Source organism: Pelobates fuscus, chromosome 2 (genome assembly GCF_036172605.1).
Source record: "Pelobates fuscus isolate aPelFus1 chromosome 2, aPelFus1.pri, whole genome shotgun sequence".
Classification (NCBI taxonomy): Eukaryota; Metazoa; Chordata; class Amphibia; order Anura; family Pelobatidae; genus Pelobates; species Pelobates fuscus.
This window is the reverse complement of record NC_086318.1, coordinates 18,570,558-18,587,908: the sequence shown is the minus strand read 5'-3', so window position 1 is coordinate 18,587,908 and position 17,351 is coordinate 18,570,558. Positions and strand designations below refer to the sequence as shown.

General features: G+C 41.8%; 1 protein-coding gene across 2 annotated transcripts in view; it reads left to right on the top strand.

The window, feature by feature from the left end:
• Nucleotides 1-17,351, top strand: part of EPHX2 (epoxide hydrolase 2) — a 210,929-nt gene that overhangs the window by 166,831 nt on the left and 26,747 nt on the right. For both annotated transcript variants that reach the window (XM_063441977.1, XM_063441976.1), the window contains one exon: nt 16,599-16,701. In XM_063441977.1, the coding sequence (XP_063298047.1) occupies nt 16,599-16,701 (103 nt within the window). The remainder of the gene's footprint in view (nt 1-16,598; nt 16,702-17,351) is intronic.

Sequence of the window (17,351 nt, the reverse complement as noted above, 5' to 3'; positions counted from 1 at the left end):
AATGCTGTACATATATATAACCCAGGTTAACTGCATACAAAAATACATACATGACATGAAAGTATTAAAGGCAGGATTACTGTACTACGCTCCACAGTCTTAAAGGTACAGTAGTCCCAAAAGTTCCAATATGTCCATCGCTGCTTTTAAAGGGCCAGCAGCAGCAATACAAATTATTACCTGCCCAAATATAGTTTCTAAAGTGCAACACGTCCAGGGGCCATAGTCAGCGGGCAGGAGGCCAGCAGCCAGGCCTCTCCAGTTCACAGTGGCGAAGCTGGTTTCGCCACACACAACTTTTCACTTTGCCTGCTCTCTTCCTGCTCACTTAGAAGCTACAAGAAAGTAGCTGACTGCTCTCTAACATATGGCAGTACATACAGACCTCATGGGGTTTATGTTACATTCAGTATTGTGATGTCTTGTTTGCATACCATTCATGGCTTTCCATTGGAGGGTATTAAGGTATGCACAGTACCTCTGTAAGAACTAGCATCGAAATCAGTGCAAGCTTTCCCCATACATACTACTACTGCCTTCAGCTGTCTGTTTCCTGTAGGAAATGTAAGCGCAGCGCTTCGAATTTTCATATTTGTATTTTTGAAAAGGTAACTTGTTTTTCCTTAAAGGGACATGCCATTGTGCAAATTAATTTTAAAAATCACTGTTTTGTAGTTATACCCCATGTGACAAACTGCCCCGAAACACTGTTATTTTTCTAAGCCCATTCGTGAATTTTGTTCGTTTTGGAACTCACGAAAGGGACCGATTGGGCAGACCAAACGCGTGCGGTCGGCCAAAACTTTATCCTGGCGGCGATTTGTCTGTATTCGTGGGATCTGATCGCTATTTGGACACATTGGGCGCTCAGATCCAGGCTGTCCGGGGATATAGGTCTTGTGGGGGTTCCTATTAAAATCATGTATGTTTTTGGATTTTTTATATTTTATTAACTGTACTTCAGAGATGATTAGTTTAAGTAAAGTAAAAATCTCCCAGACACAGATGTTTCTACTGGAGACCCCCTGCTGGGGGTCTGTGTATAAAAGTGGGCCATCTGGGCATAATAAAACATTCCTGTTGTACTCTTCATCAAGTCTCGACTAATGTTTAGGTATGCGAATGAGGAAGTTATATTTCACATGACCTTGCAGGAGTTCGGGAGAGTGCGAACGAACATACTATACAAAGTACATGGGGTTTGTTACACCCCATTAAACATACGTGCATTTAATAATGCACCTTTTCATTGGATGTATAGCTAGAAACAGCTTGCAAAAGCTGCAGATCTCTTGTCTGTAGCCTTTGCAAGGCCGCCCCTTCTAGCCCCGCCCAGACTTTCTGTGGCTGTCCAATCACAGACTTTCCAATGCAGCTCAATGAGAAGTCTTTGTAAGACAGGTTCTCTGGGCAATTGCTTTAGGGATCTGGAATATCCCCTTAAGATCTAATTCACTCGTAAACTGTCCAAGTACAAAAGGATTTTGATTATATAAGAGGAAAGTGAAATAAAGAGCTTTAAAAACACAACGTGGAGATTTATGTATATAGTCTAAGTTGTGTATGTTTTTGTTTTTTTTTGATAGTCAAAAGTATGTTAGAGTATATTAAAATATTTTAAAAGTAGTCTGAAAAGTGTTTCTGTAATTCTTCCTATGCTGTGCTTCCATAACTACGTACCACTGACAGATTGGTCTAGCACACTTTCATAAATCTCCCTAGTGTGTCTCGATTATGAGATGTAATGTGATCTTTAGCCTAAAACCTGATATTTTCACAGACTGGGTCTGGAATCCTGGGACTTTATTCAGGCTATCCAGAGGAACCAGAAAAACAAATTTCCTGTTTTGCTTAAGTGAAACGCAAACCAAGCTTTCTTCACACCCATATTTAAGATAAACTTCTCTGCCTCTGGTAATAATTCACAGCGTCAGCCACAAACTTCAATCTGAAAACCACACTAGTCAAAGTTCAACGACTGTTCATTATTTACATAACTGAGGGGAATATTGTAATCTAACTGCTTTACGATTACTTTCCCTGAATATTGTGCTGCTCGATAGAACCTTTCTGTGCGTTACTTCCTTCTGTGTAGGTTTAACTGTGTTTCTCATTCTCTATGAACATGTCTTTGTGCTCAGCTGACTCCAGGATGATTTTCATGGCTCTATTGGCGCTTGTAGTCGGAATACTGCTCCGCTGCCCTCTTATTCAGACATACATCAGCAACTGATGTGTGAAACCTTAAGTGCAAGTCGGCAGCATTGACATGGAAACAGCTACATGCTGCATACACTTCAACAAGATATCCGCATTACTTCATCTGATATACGTGCTGTGGCTGCACCACTCTATCAGCTCATGATACCGATCTTTCCCCTCAACCATTGCCAACCAAAACCTCATAGTACCTCTTGCTTGTAAATCGCTTGTAATGGAGATATGTTTCACATCTTTTAATACCAAGCTTACATAAATCAGCTTGAAATTATTATTCTATTACATTAACCAAAACTGTAATATTGTTTTTAGGTTATTTTTGGTGAAGAGGAAAATTAACCGTACCCTAGAGATACTTTGTATCTTCGTTGGTAATCTTACACAAAACATTCTCACCTGTACTGCGCACGCTTTGCTCATCATCTAAAATTATTATGGCATAACTGCTTCCACGGAGGATGCAGAATAAATTAATGGGAAGGAATAATTGTGCACACCAAGTAAAGATGTAAACATATGTTTTCTAGCTCTCCTGCCGCTGTGTAATCTCTTTGCATGAATACACATGAGCACGTAGCATATCATTTTTATGAAATCTATTTTCAAGCTCTGGTCTTGAGGAACTAAGATTCCTTTTCTTCCCGAGAACTACACTGTGGACAAGGCACACATCTGCTCGAAGATCCATCTAAACAGGGAGGCAAAAAAATCGAATGGTCTGGCTGATATTAAATAAATCCCCCTGGCATTTCAACCTTACCTCAATCATTACCTGGTTCCGTTTTTTGTAAGGCAATATCGTATTTTATTTATAATCCAAAACTATGAGGGGGATCCGTGTATTTCCCATGTTCCAAGCTAAGCATTGTGAAATGTGTAATGCAAAGCAGTGTCTTGTAATTAATAGCGGTAACGCATTAGAAGCCGAAGTAAGTAGCCAGCAGAAGGGTTGGTCGCCACACAATTTATTTGTGCAGAACATTGACAGATGCTTGATGTGCGAGCAAGAGAGAGGTAATTAAAGGGACACTGTAGGCACTATGAACATTTCATCACACTGAAGTGGTTATAGTGCCTGAAATCCTCTGGTACTATCCCTTCATTCAGTGTCAAACCATTTTCAAGCAGTTTAACACTGAATGAGTATTCTTGGCTTCCCACATTCCCTGCCCACACTAGAGTTGTGGCTAAGGCAGAGATGATCTACTTTCTTCTAGCAAGACCACTTAATTCCTGAATGGTAACTGTGGCTGACACTCTCAGCCAATCATAGCTGCTCATTGTTGCTCAGGCCAATGCTTCCTCATTAGCTTGAGCATCAAGATGGGATGAACTGCTACATTAAACATTACAAAAAAGTTTAACACTGATTGAAAGGATGGAGCCAGGGGACTCCAAACACTATAACCACTTCAATGAGATGACCGTTACAGTGCCTACTGTGTCCCTTTAATGAATCTTATTCCTATCAAACTGATCACTTCTATCTAAGTTTACCTTTTTTTCTCAAATCATGAGTACATTTTCTTTGCAAAACATTTTTTTAAAAACTGTCTTTTGTGCTTATCATTTTAAAACTATTTTTCTTACATAAAATAAAGATTTATTTTAACTAGCTGGATTTCCAAGGGCTTCGTTTGGCATAGAGGGATATCAAAAAAACCTTTAACAGCTCAATCAGGAAACCATGAATTTGGATTGGCTGATAACCTCACACACTGTTAGCTGCATTTTTTGTCTATCACTAATTGTCGTCAGTTTTTAAATACAGTGGTGATTGTAGCTAAACGTATTGTAGTTTGCTCTATTGGAGTGGGAATCAGAGTTGAAATAAGTTAGGATTTATTTACCAAAAAGAGTCTTAAATTTTCTTTGATCTAAAAATCCAAGCTTCACTTGAATCAAGTACCATATTTGTGAAAATTTCTATTAAGTTTTTAAAGAACATTAAACCTTTGTACTAAGTGGAGTGACTGCTCTCTCCTCCCTGTAGAGTGCAGCCATGTTTATATCAGGTCTGTAGCTTCGTTCACAACACTGAACTGAGTATAAACTGATAGAATATTGAGCAGTTCCACTTATATTTTATTTATTTATAACATATTTTACCAGGGAGGATACATTGAGATTTCTCTCGTTTTCAAGCATGTCCTAGGCCCACAAATATTGTTACAATAGGGTACAAATATAATGTTAAAAATAAAATACACATACATATAAAGTACAGAACAGGAAAAAAATATAATCAACCATGATTACATGTGCATTCTGTATTGGGATATATTGATCTCTTAAAAGATTTTAGACTGGAGGAAGATTTCATTGTGTCTGAGATTATTCCATAATTGTGGTGCTCTGTAGAAAAGTGAGGATCTAGCCATATTTTTATTGTTTTTTTGTTTTTTTAGAAGTCTTTATTTGTGAGTTTCAGTGGTTACAGAATTGAGATAGTCAGGCAAAGTATAACTTTTCCTGAAAACATTGGTTGAACATACATTTAACAGTGGGAGTTAATTGGCATGTTACAGAGGTAAGCATCACAGGTTTGTCTTACACGGTTAGCATATTCTTGTGTGCTTATTACATCAGACTCTGTGTTAGGCTGCACTGTGTTCATCATCTTGGTCTGCCAATGTAGCGGGGTAAAATGGAAGACGTTAAAACGAGCAAACTTTGAACTTGTAGAGGATTGGGGGAGCCCTCTAGGCTTCAGGGTCTGTGCTGGAAGTGGTTTGTGAGTGTAGAGGCCCCCCAGTTAGGGGTGGTGTGGATAGGTATAGGCTCTGTCAAGGGGCCTCCGTAGTGGTAATTTGTATTTGTATCTAGGAGGTTTTGGCCTGATCTTGTTTGGTCTACTGCGGAACAGGTGTCTTGCATGAGTGCCAGGGTCCTTGGCCTGCGTGCTGGTCATATAGCATAGTAATGACTTGTATAATCGAAAGGACAGGAGGTAAGACAGAAGAGGGAGAGAAGAGAAGAGAAAAAAAAAAGGGTGTGTGTGTACAGGGGTGTTATTCTTGTTGTCTAGACAGTAGTTTGGATGTTAAGTGGTGGCAGATGAGTGTTATTTAACAAGTTCATGTCTTGTGTGTTTACTCGGAGATGGGGAATTAATAAAACCATGGGTCCCATATTTTATGGAAGTGTTTGATTGTGTCATGTATTATTTTGTCCATTTTGATGGAGTCTTTAATTTTGCGTCGGACCGTGTCTATGGTAGGTGTTTCCGGGCTTCCCCATTTTCCTGCAATAGCCCGTCTTGTCACCAGTGCTATTCTGGTAATCATTTTGTTTTGTGCTCTGGACGTGTTAGTGTGTGGTTTTGAGAGTATCCATATCCATGGGGTTAATGGAATGTCTGAGTGTAGGATCCTGGATACCATGGATGCTACCTGTCACCATAGTTGGGAGATTGGGGCACACTACCACCACAAGTGGAGGTAGGTACCCTTGTGTCCGCATCCCTTCCAGCAAAGGTCCGTGTCTGACCTGCCGATCTGTTTAATTTTAAGTTGGGTGAGCTACTATCCCATTAATGTTTTATAGGCTTGCTCTTTATGATTAACACATATGGAGATAGTGGCGGTGGCTTCCCAGATGTCGACCCAATCGGATGGGTCTTCTGCTGGGCCTAGGTCCCTCTCCCAGGCCGACATGTATTTGAGGGCTCCCTCCTTGGCAGTTTGAATGATGTGCATGTATAGTGCAGAAATCTGTCCTTTTTGGATTGGTGCTTGCATGCATAGTTTTTAAAAGGGTGTCAGGGCCGTTGTACCTGCTTGTTTGTTTGTGTTTTGTTCAAGAAAGCTCCTGATCTGTATATGTCAGGAAAAAGTCGAAAGTCCGGAAAGGTGTAGGTTGTGGAAGATCTGTGAATGGTGTTATGTGTTGGTTGGTATAAAAGTGGTATAAGCGAGTGAGGTTATTGTCTTCGAAGCGTACAAAATCCTTTGGGTTCATGCCGGGGCGAATTGTGTATTGCGGAGTAGTGAAGTGATGATGGGTTCGAAATAAGTCCACATTTATGCATCAGTTTGTCCCAGACTTTGATGGTGTTGATTAGTGCCGGGGTTGTCAGGGGTTGCCTGACTTGTTTCGGCAGCCAGAGATAAAAGGAGGGGAAGTAGCTGCCGAAGATTTAGTGTTCCAGGTCTACCCATCTCTTGAACCCCGTACGGTGCTATTTGCGCTGCCTGGTAATAATGCGTGAGGTGTGGCAGGCCTAATCCTTCCGTCTTGTTGGGTACATATAGGGTTTTTCTCTTGATTCTAGCGCGTCTGTTGACCCAGATTAACTTATCAATTGTCGTTTGTAGCTTTTTGAAGTCTGGACCCGAGATTGGTATGCGCAGGGTCTGGAATAGGTACAGGAGCCTCGGGAGTACATTCATTTTGATGGAGGCTAGTCTGTCTAGCCATGAGAAAGGCATGTCCTGCCATTTGGCTATATCTTGGGTAATTTTCTATATGATGAGGGTGTAGTTACTACATTGGAACCGGTCTGACGGTAGGCAGACACCTAAGTATTGTATATGAGTAGCTTGCATGTCGAACGGGTAGGCTCGTTGCAAGGTTTCCAGGGTGAGTAATGCGATGTGTATCGGCAAAGTTTCTGTTTTGTCAATGTTTAGTTTGTATATCCGGAGACAACAGCGTATGTTTCTAATGCGGGAAAGTAGCGGTGGCAGTAATTGTTGAGGATTCGTTATAGTAATCAGTAAATCGTCTGCGTACGGTGCAGTTTTATATTCCTCACCGCGGACTTTGAGTCCTTTGATTTGGGCATTGCATCTGAGGGATTGTAGAGTGGTTCTAAGGATAGGGCGAATAGAATGTTGGAGAGAGGGCATTCCTGCTGTGTGCCATTCTGTATTGTGAAGGTGGGTGGGTGAGTGGAAGTAAGAGTTTGGTTATGGGCGAGGCATATAGTGTTTTCAGTGTGTCCACGAAGCGTGTCGGGAGGCCGATTTTTTTCATAAGGTTGCGAAGAGGAAGGGCCATAATAGTCTGTTGATTGCTTTTTCCGCGTCAAGGGAAAGCAGGAGGGTCGGGATGCGTCTGGTGTGTGCAGTCCTTATGAGGTTGTAGGTCTGTCTCGTATTGTCGCTGGCTTGTCTCGTAGGGATAAACCCCACCTGGTCCGGGTGTATTAGTTTTGGCAAGAAGGGGCATAACCAGTCTGCTATAAGTTTTGTGAACAGTTTTATGTCCACGTTTAGTAATGATATTGGGCGATAATATCCCGGGTCTAGGTGTGTTTTGTTAAGTTTGGGGAGGAGGAAGATATTTGCTTGGAGCATTTCTTTCAGTAGTTGCTCTCCTGATAGGATGGCGTTAAAGAGGTTGCATAGGTATAGGATCAGTGTTGGGGCGAATGTTTTGTAGTAAGGTCCTGTTTATCCATCATGTCCAGGACTTTTGTTTGGCTTGACAGTTTTTAATGTCCCCACTATTTCTTCTGGTGTGATTTGGTCTATTAGTGCCTGTCCTGGTTTCCTAGATAGCGAGGGTAGTGGTAATTGGCTTAAGTAATAGTCCATGAGGGTTTTGTTCGTGGATGGGTTTTGGCGCGTGTTGGGGTCAGCAATTCGGTCTGGGTCTTCCATCAGTGATCCATCCAGAGTCATTCTTTTGTCTGTTTCTGGGCCGTTCTTTGTTTCAGCCTGCGTGCTAATAACATGTCGGCCTTGTTACATTTATTGTAAAAAAAGTTGTTTCGTCCATTGTAAGGCCTTGATTGAGTCTCGCTCCATGTATTCTTTTTTGTCTGTTTGACATTTTGATATTTGCGTGTTCAATTCCAGTGTGGAGTCAAGTGTAAGTTTGTTCTCGAGGGATCTGAGAGTCATCAATGTGTTTTCTAGGTGGGCTACCTATTGGGTTTTTTTTTTGTGTATTGTCACTAAATTAAACATGGATCCTCTTAGGGCAGCTTTGTGAGCTGCCCACAATGAGCATTTGGAGTCTACTGATTCTGTGTTAAAGCGAAAATATTTGGACATAGTTTGGGAAATGGATTCTCGGATCTGCGGATCGTGTATGAGAGTGGGGTTCAAGCACCATGACCAGGGTCTGATCGTACATGGTAGTGTGATCGTGAGAGTTATGTCCGCATGGTTGGACCATGTAATGGTAGGGATTTTGACCCTGGGCACCAGAGACCAAGAATAGGTAGATGCAAAAGTGTGATTGATGTGGATGTGAGAAGAATTGTAGTCTAAGACTGTGGGATGTTGGGATCTCCACACATCGATCAGTCTTGTGCGGGAGATAAGTGTGGAGAACATCTTGTCTGCTTGAGCCGTTGGAGGTAGGTGGCGCGTACAGTGTTGAGCGCGGTGTCTGTCTACTGAGGGGTATAAAGTGGCGTTGTAGTCGCCTCCCATGATTAGGTGGTGTGATGGAAAAAAATGCCAGGTGGACCCTGAGCGTCTGCCAAAATCAGCTGGTGGGGGTGTTTGGTGCATATACGCGCATATTTGTGTGTGCGATTTTGCCAGCAATTGTAAGGTAGCGTGTCTGGGGGTCAATGACCGTTCGGTCTGTGGATAGAGGGCATGTTTTACGTACCACTATGGCTACCCTGTTTTGCTTTCCCATGGGGGAGCTGGCAAAGAAGTGTACCTGATATTGTCAGCTCAAGAGAGGGAACTGTTTGGCTTGAGTGAAGTGCGTCTCTTGCAGTAGAAGTATGTCCGCTTTTTATCTATTTGCCCAGTGCATGAGTTGATGCCTTTTGGAAGGGTTGTTGAGGCCCTTGCAGTTTATCGATTGGCAGGTCAGAGTGGCAGACATGATAGGGAATGGGGTGATTTGTGCTGCAAAGTGCCAGTTGTGTGGGGGTGATTGGGCCGGGGGGTAGGAGTATGGTGGGGGGAAGTGTGGCAAAGAGGGTGACAAAAGGGGAGGAAGATAAATGAAAGAGAGGGGGGGCATGTGAGAGCCGGGTGAAGGATAGGTGGGTGAGTCTCCTGGTCTTAAAGTTAGGTGTCCAGGGGTTATCCTGACTTGCAGTTAATGGAAGACCCCTATGTAGTTTGGGAAGCTTTTGTGCTTGGGTAATTATAAGACACCCACATGTGGGTAAACATTGAAGGTAGGCTTATTTCTTTAAACATAATTATTATATACATACATTGTACCATGCATTTTGCGACCTGGGGTTAACCGCGGTGATGGAGACCCCTGTGTTTGTTGTAAGTGTCAGTTTCTTTTTTCACCCCCCAACGGCTGCGGGGATTGCCCTTGAGTACAGCGTGTAGTATGCTATTGCATTGTCGGGTTGCCCCTGTCTACCCGGCCTCTGGTAATGTAACATGCATAAGTGAGCACATAAGGAAGGCATGTATACTTAAGGTAGACCAGTTTGTGTACCCTCTGCTCACGGCGTATCAGTGCCCTAAAAAGCAGCCCTGTGAGAAGTTAAGGACGGTTTCTGAACTGTAAGCAGTTAGTTCCATTTTGGTCTTCCAGTGTCAGAGATGCTCTTGTGTGTCTCCACCCTCTAAGTGTGTGGTCCGAGCCCTAGGGACAGTCCTGGTAGGGCGAGTGGTTGGTGTCTCGGGTCTCCTGGAGCACACGGGAGCTTGGGTTTTAGTTCCGGGAAAGGGCGTAGGAGAGGGAGGGGTTCCCTCCTGCATGTGGGGTTCTTTCACCTGGTCATGTGATTTCTAGTGGTATAGAAAGGTGTGCAATAAATTCCACGTGCTAGTGTTGACTGCCTAAGTGTGAGGCCGTCTGAGTGGTCGTGTCCATGAGCCATATTCTTTTTGTATTGAGGTAGACTAAATAAAGTGCTGGTACTGGATCAGAGGTTAAATTAGGTGAGAAAAGCCATGGGGAGCATCCTACTGGGTGGTGGGAGCTTCAAAGAAAAGCTCTTAAACACAAGGCTGGAAGGATGAAGGGTGCATCAGGATTCCAGCGACAGCCAGTTTTGTTCTTTTAACATGTCACAATGGTGTGTCATGTAAATACATTGTAGCACAAAGCGGCAGAGCGAGTTATACAATGTAGTACGTTTTTTAAAGGTGGGTTGGCGGCACAGGTGCATACACTACATCCTTATATTAAATGACTGGCATTAGCATTTTTTGCACAATCGGTTTCCTTACCACAAGGGTTAGGCAGGATTTGTTTCTGGATAGGACACCTAATTTTGGAGTTTTGGATATAGTTTTGGTAAGGGTTTTTCAATGCGGAGGCTAAAATATATATTGGTCTAGCAACATGCCTAGGTATTTGAATAAACGCACTCTGGTCCAGTGTGCTTTTTTATTTTGTTCTGATGCATAGATGGGAATTTAGTAATTTATGTAATTTAGGTACTGTTCCAAAGAGCATTGTGACCGTTTTGTCAGTGTTTAGGAAAAGTTAGTTTGATCTACTTTTCTACCTCTGTGCGGTGTTAGATTTGGTTTACTACCATAGATTATTGTGTCGCCTGCAGACATGTGTACAGTTGAGGCTTTGCAGACGTTGGGCAGATCATTTATAAATAACGTGAATAATAGGGGGCCAAGTATGTAGCCTAGGGATATGCCACACGTGACTAGGAGAGGGAGGCACTGTCAGAAATGGACACATGTGGTGATCGATTCAATACATATATGATTGAAACCAGGTTAGCGGATGATGACCAATATTTGAGTTTTTGCAATAGGATGACATGGTGTAATGTGTCAAAAGCCTTGGCAAAATCAAGGCAAACAGATCCAGTTAGGTCTCTTTGTTCCATAACAGTTTGGATGTCACTGCAAACTTTTAAGTGGACAGTTATAGTTGTGTGATTTGGGCGACAGACTTGATCAGAGGTTAGATGTTTTGATTGATGATAATATTCACGTATTTGCATGTGAACACATTTTTCCAATATTTTTGCGCATACTTGGAGCTATGATATCGGACGACAGATGCCAAAGTATTGTCAACACTATTATGTTGCATTTCAGCAACATTGCTGGGATATGATCAGTTCCACACTGGTTTTTCATTTTTAAATTATTAACGTGTTTATTAATGACACTAGCAGGCACAGGTCTAAAATATTTTTTTTCTATTAGCGGTCTTTGCAGATTAAGCGGAATATGATCCGCATTTGTAATTATAGTACTACTTATCCTATGAACCTTTTTAGGTTCAAGGCGCCATTAAAATTTCAATATTTTTCCAAGGCGCCCAAAATCAAAACAAATATCTAGGTTGTATATATGTACAGCGTTGCGGCATATGCTGGTGCTATAGTGTAATGTATAGTGTTTGGTGTTCGATTGAAGGGGTGCTTGTATATAAATTGTTTTAATACAGGAGTGTGTTTGTATGTAATATTCACTTTTAAATGTGGATGTTCATTTGTGTGAAGTATTTATGTTTGAGTGAAGGGGTGTGTTTGTATATCATTTTAGAGTTTGAATGTAAGGGGGTGTTTGATTGTATGTAATATTTGTGTTTTGGATTGCAGGAGTGTGCTTGTATGTTGTGCTGGTGTTTGACTGCTTGGATGTATGTACATACACTACCACATACATACATATTTACACAGATATACATGCTCATTAACACACAGATACATATAAATACACCAACACATACACAGATACATATAGACACCGACACATACACATACACACACCTTAAAACACACACACTCTGGCACACAGATGCACGCACCCTTACACACACTGATACATGCACTCAGCATGACACAGATACACACTCTGACACACAGATGCACATACCCATATGCACATCCTGACAAACAGATGTATGCGCACACACACTGACACAGATACACACAGAAACACACTGGCCTTTATACACACAAACACAGATGAAGACCCTGACACAGACACGCGCACACACAATCTGACATAAACACATACAAGTGATATTTTTTATATCTGCAGCCACCCTCCTGTTAGCTTACCTTGTGTGTCCAATACTTGCTTGAAGTCCAGGTCCTGCTGCTGGCTGGTGGGAGTGTGGGGTCTGGAGCAGCTCTTTGTGCTCCTCTCCCCTCATGCTGCCTCTGTAGCCGCCTCCCACTTCCTCCCAGCCTGCCCACACTACAGAAGGCCGGTCACGATCTTAAAAGACCACAGTACCTGATAAGGCCCCTATTCAGCAGAAATGTTTCCCGGTCAGGCATAGATTCAGAACCTAATCTCGGGAAGGGCACTGGTAGATTATTTAAAGAAACAAACCAGGCACAATAACCACTACAGCACTCTGTAGTGGTTATGGTGCCCTCCCAAATTGTTTGACAACTTACCTGGGATCTGGGGATAAGGGCAGTAGCGTTTGTGTGAGGGGGGTGTATTGTGTGTAAGTTGTTTTGGATTACTGGAGTCTTGCTTTATGTCTTATATTTGACTACTAAGCCCCGCCAATGTAGAATGCTTCATTCTCCCACCCAGTACCAGACAAGAGAACCTGCTTCCATTCCATCTAACAGTTTCCATCAACAGGGCTTGGCACATACAGAGATAGAGAAAGTTTCTGCCCAAGTCCCCACAGACCTTTCTCCAGTCTCTCGCCTTGCAGCAAGGAGGAGTGATGTCCTCAAAGGTGGATCAGGCTGCAAGGAGAACTTGGCCTCAGCGTCTGACTGTAGTTAAGAGTACCCCTAGTGCACACGGTTAGTCATTATCAGCATTGTTAAAAGGTGCAAAAAATAATTCTACATCATAAACTCAGCCCACGAGAAGGTTGCCCGCTTGGGAGAGCACGGCAAGATCAAAATCCTGAATTCCGTTCCTTCATATAAGAAAGCATGGGACAACATGGAGAGTTAAAGGAGATATGTTTTCCATGGTACCAATACAAAAAAACAAAACTACTAACAGTAATTACCAGTTGCTTCTCATTCAAAATGTTCTCTACGTGGTATTTGTAAATGTTAATGGAACATTAGTTTTTATATAAAATTATTGTTCAAAATATTTCCATCCGAAAAATACTGTAAAAATAAATAGTATGTGGCATAAGTATGGCGTGTTACATATTAAAGGAGCCAGTTTATCTACAGCAAGTTTCACAATGAACGTAACCATCATTTTACTCATAAATTGCTTCAGTTTTACCTTCCTAAACAAATGTGTAGAATTAGCTTTTTCAGCAGCTGCTGTGCCTTATTAGGTCAATAGAGGATATAATTGTTGACATGAAATCGATCTTCTGTTCGCTACTGTTCTACACGTCTAAACCGCTAGTTTGCAAGTTAATAGATCACATTAGTGATATAAGTGCTGCAGTTTTTCAGAGGTTTTTCTCGGGTAGCTGACTTGATTGGCAAGTCTTAATATTGAAACTCACAACTGACCTTTTCCGTCTGGTAAACTGCTAAATAGTGTACATTGGTCATATGAGTGTCACATGCTAAACAGGTAAAAGAGATATAGGTGTAAATACATACATGGCTCGAAACTTCGATCGGATAACTGTAACCCCTTGATGGAATAAATACTTTTCTATTTTTTGCACAAGACCGAAGAGTGCATCCTTTTTGTATATTATTATTATTATTATTGCCATTTATATAGCGCCAACAGATTCTGTAGCGCTTATTGTATATAACTCTGAGTTACTAGCAAGGGTGAGTGCTATTACACTTGTTCCATATATATATACACACACACATTTTTTTGTTTTAATTTAGTGGCAATTGTTTTGAGAAAAACAAGAAATCGTTATACCTAGAGGTATCTTTATTAGTGGATCCAATGGATAGTGGATTTAAGAACGCCGTTACAGAGTGTACAATGTAAAATCATCTATTTATGGATTACCTTTCTCTATTCCTCTTGCTGATTATTAACTTTTTCAAGCAACATTTTTTTTCACACCTTGATTTATATTGAACACCATTTTGGAACGGCAGTAGTGATTGCTGGGCTCCTCAATGACTCTTGTATTATTATCAAGGCTCCATCTTGACGCCCATGATTAAAGTGACTGTTAGGATTAGTTGCTGCCTATTTTCTCTGGTCGTCATTTAGGCCATGCTACATTTCCACAATGAACATTTTCTCATTTGTGAGCTGGGTTTGCTGCTTGTTTTGTAACTTATTCCTTCCTCGTCTGCTTTCCCTTGTTGGTTGAGGCTGATCAATACTTCCATGACTTATCGCAAACCCACCTTCATAATCAATCTGTTCTATAATTTGTTTTGCCGCTTTGTACTAGAATGTAATTACTTGACCCGCCCTAAAGAGCTAAACTGGCTGTCGCTGGAATCCCGACGCACTCTTTATCTCTCCAGCTTTGTGCATAAGAGCTTCTCTGGGAAGCTCCCACACTACTTGTGTAGAATGCTCTCCCCAGCTGTTCCCACCGCCTTTAACCAACACTTTATTCAGCATACCGCAATACAAAAATAAAGTGTCTCGATCCTCATATTCCTACAGAGCACCGCAATTATGGAATAACTTCAGGGACACAGTCACATCACCATTCAAGCTAAAATCTTTTAAAAGATCTCTGGCAATATATCTCAATACAGAATGCACCCGTCATTGTTGACTATATTTATTACCTGTTATGTGTCTCACACACATATATACATATAATGAATGTATGTATGTGTGTATGTATATATATTTGTGGTTGGGGACAATAAGTAGAGTTATGTTAGTGGTGCATAAGTCTGTTGTGGAGTGCCGAAACCAACGTTTGGGTATGTCGTTTAAAAAGATGGCCCACCAATTTAAATGGCTTGATGAAGAGAGTGGTGGGCTGAACCAGGCAGTCTCAGCCCAGAGGAAGGGCCAGCCTGTGTATTTATAGGCCGGAATAACCCCTCCCACAACTACAGGCCCAGCCTTCCATATATTGTCTATTGTATTTTTTATTTTTGTTTTTAATATTGTTCCCTATTGTATCAATGCAATGTTTTGTGGACCCAGGACATACTTGAAACCAAGAGAAATCTCAATGTTTTCTTCCTGGTGAAATATTTTATAAATAAATAGACAGCCACTAAGAAGAGTCTCTCCTCACGGGTCCCACCGGCTACTTTCATGGACCAGACTGTGGTGTATCCTGGTTTTGTCCTGCCCTAGTCAGGACAAAACTCAGGCGCGCCACCCCCACCCAACCCTTCCCCCCCCTGCCCCGCATTCTAAATAGACACACACACATTCACTGACAGAAACACATACTCACACTCACTAACAGACACACTCACTAACAAACACACACACACTAGCAGACAAACACACTCACTCACATTAACACTTTCTTTTTTTTTAATGTGACACCCCCCCCCCCCCACCAGCCTCCTTACCTTTAGGAATACTAGGGGGGGTTCTCCCTCTTCCTGGGGCTGCTGGGCGGGCGGCACTGGCGAGGGAGCACTTTCCCCTGAGCGCTCTGCTCAGCTCCCTCGCTCGCCGCCCACAGAGTGAGGCTGGGAGCCGGAATATGATGTCATATTCCGGCTCACAGCCTCACAGCCTCACTCTGCGGGCGACGCGCGAGGGAGCTGAGCAGACAGCTCAGGGGAAAGTGCTTCCTCGCCAGTGCCGCCCGCCCAGCAGCCAGCCCATCAGCCCGACCGGCATGTCAGTTAGCCGCAAGGCTAACAAGACATTTGCCCTGGGCATTTGGGGCATTTTTTTTGCCGCCCCCTGGAAAATGCCGCCCAAGGCAAATGCCTTGTTTGCCTCGCGGCTAAAACGTCCCTGGGACCAGATCCTCTTTAATATCTGTTAAATGTGTCCATTTAATACATCCTTGTCCACTCAGCACCTTATCAGTTTCCATGTATGTATCAGGCTGGATTAACCCCTTAAGAACCAAACCTCTGGAATAAAAAGGAATCATGACATGTCACACATGTCATGTGTCCTTAAGGGGTTAATGGACCATTAAATTCATGCAGACCACTTTATTTCCTTGAAGTGGTCTCGGTTCAGTGGTTATATCATAAATCTTTTAATGTAAAACATTACTGTTTGCAACCTCATTTTAGGCAAAACGTAAGGCTCTGCTTGGTTTTCATTGGTTCTTACTAAGCCTTTACTCGATCATCAAGTTTTGCTTTTATAGCAGTCAGTGTTAAGCAAATCTCAATCACCTGATTTTATACTTTGCCTAGTGTTGTGTGTTGTTTTTTTTAACGGACTTATCTTTATTCACCATTTAAAAATTCTAATTTTGTTTTTTGTTAAGCTAAACCTTTTCTCTATTTTCATTAATTAATAAAATACAAAATAAAATATTAAATGTAATGTGGATGTTGTTGCTTGTGTTACTAGAACTGTGACCAATTTAAATCATTTCCTTTCTGCAGAATATTTTTAAAATGTCCCATGTGGAGTATATACACTGTTTTATGTATTACTGGCGTTGCACTGTTCTCAATTTGTGCTTGTATCCAGGTGGAATATTTGTTGGGGCCCCTGAAGATCCACCATTGAGTGTAATGCTGAAGGAATCTGATGTACAATTTTACATCAACCAGTTTAAGAAATCAGGATTCAGGTAATATTAGAGAACTATATTTGCATGCAGCTACAACACAAAATCAAATATCCTGTATTATATTACATACTGATACTGGTCTTCTCTTTGATTGTAGCGTGCACTAAGCTGAATGTATTTTAAAGGGATACTCACTTAATAATTTCACAGCTAATCAGTCAGACCGGGGCCACTAAATTTGTCTCTAGCTGACAGTGTGGCCCCATTTATCAAATGATATCTGGATATTCAGTCCTGCAAGCACTTAATACACCTAACGTTCCATGCCGTGTTGATGGCATGGGACTTCATGCAGCCCTTGAAGAACAGCTGCCATTAAATTTTCAAATATTTTGCATAATGATTTTTGTGAAAAACTTTTTTTGCTTTTATTTAAAACGGTCATGTTGGATCAGAATCCCAGGTGCTGGTTAATCTAGCTTGCTGCTGCTGGGATTGACCTGTGTGAACCTGCAGCATCATTAAAGGAACACTCCGGGCACCATGACAGGTTAATTGTTATTAAGTTGTTATGGTGTCAGGAGGTGTCTGGTACCAACTTACTTTAACCCTTTAACCCCTTAAGGACACATGACATGTGTGACATGTCATGATTCCCTTTTATTCCAGAAGTTTGGTCCTTAAAGGGTTAAGGACCAAACTTCTGGAAT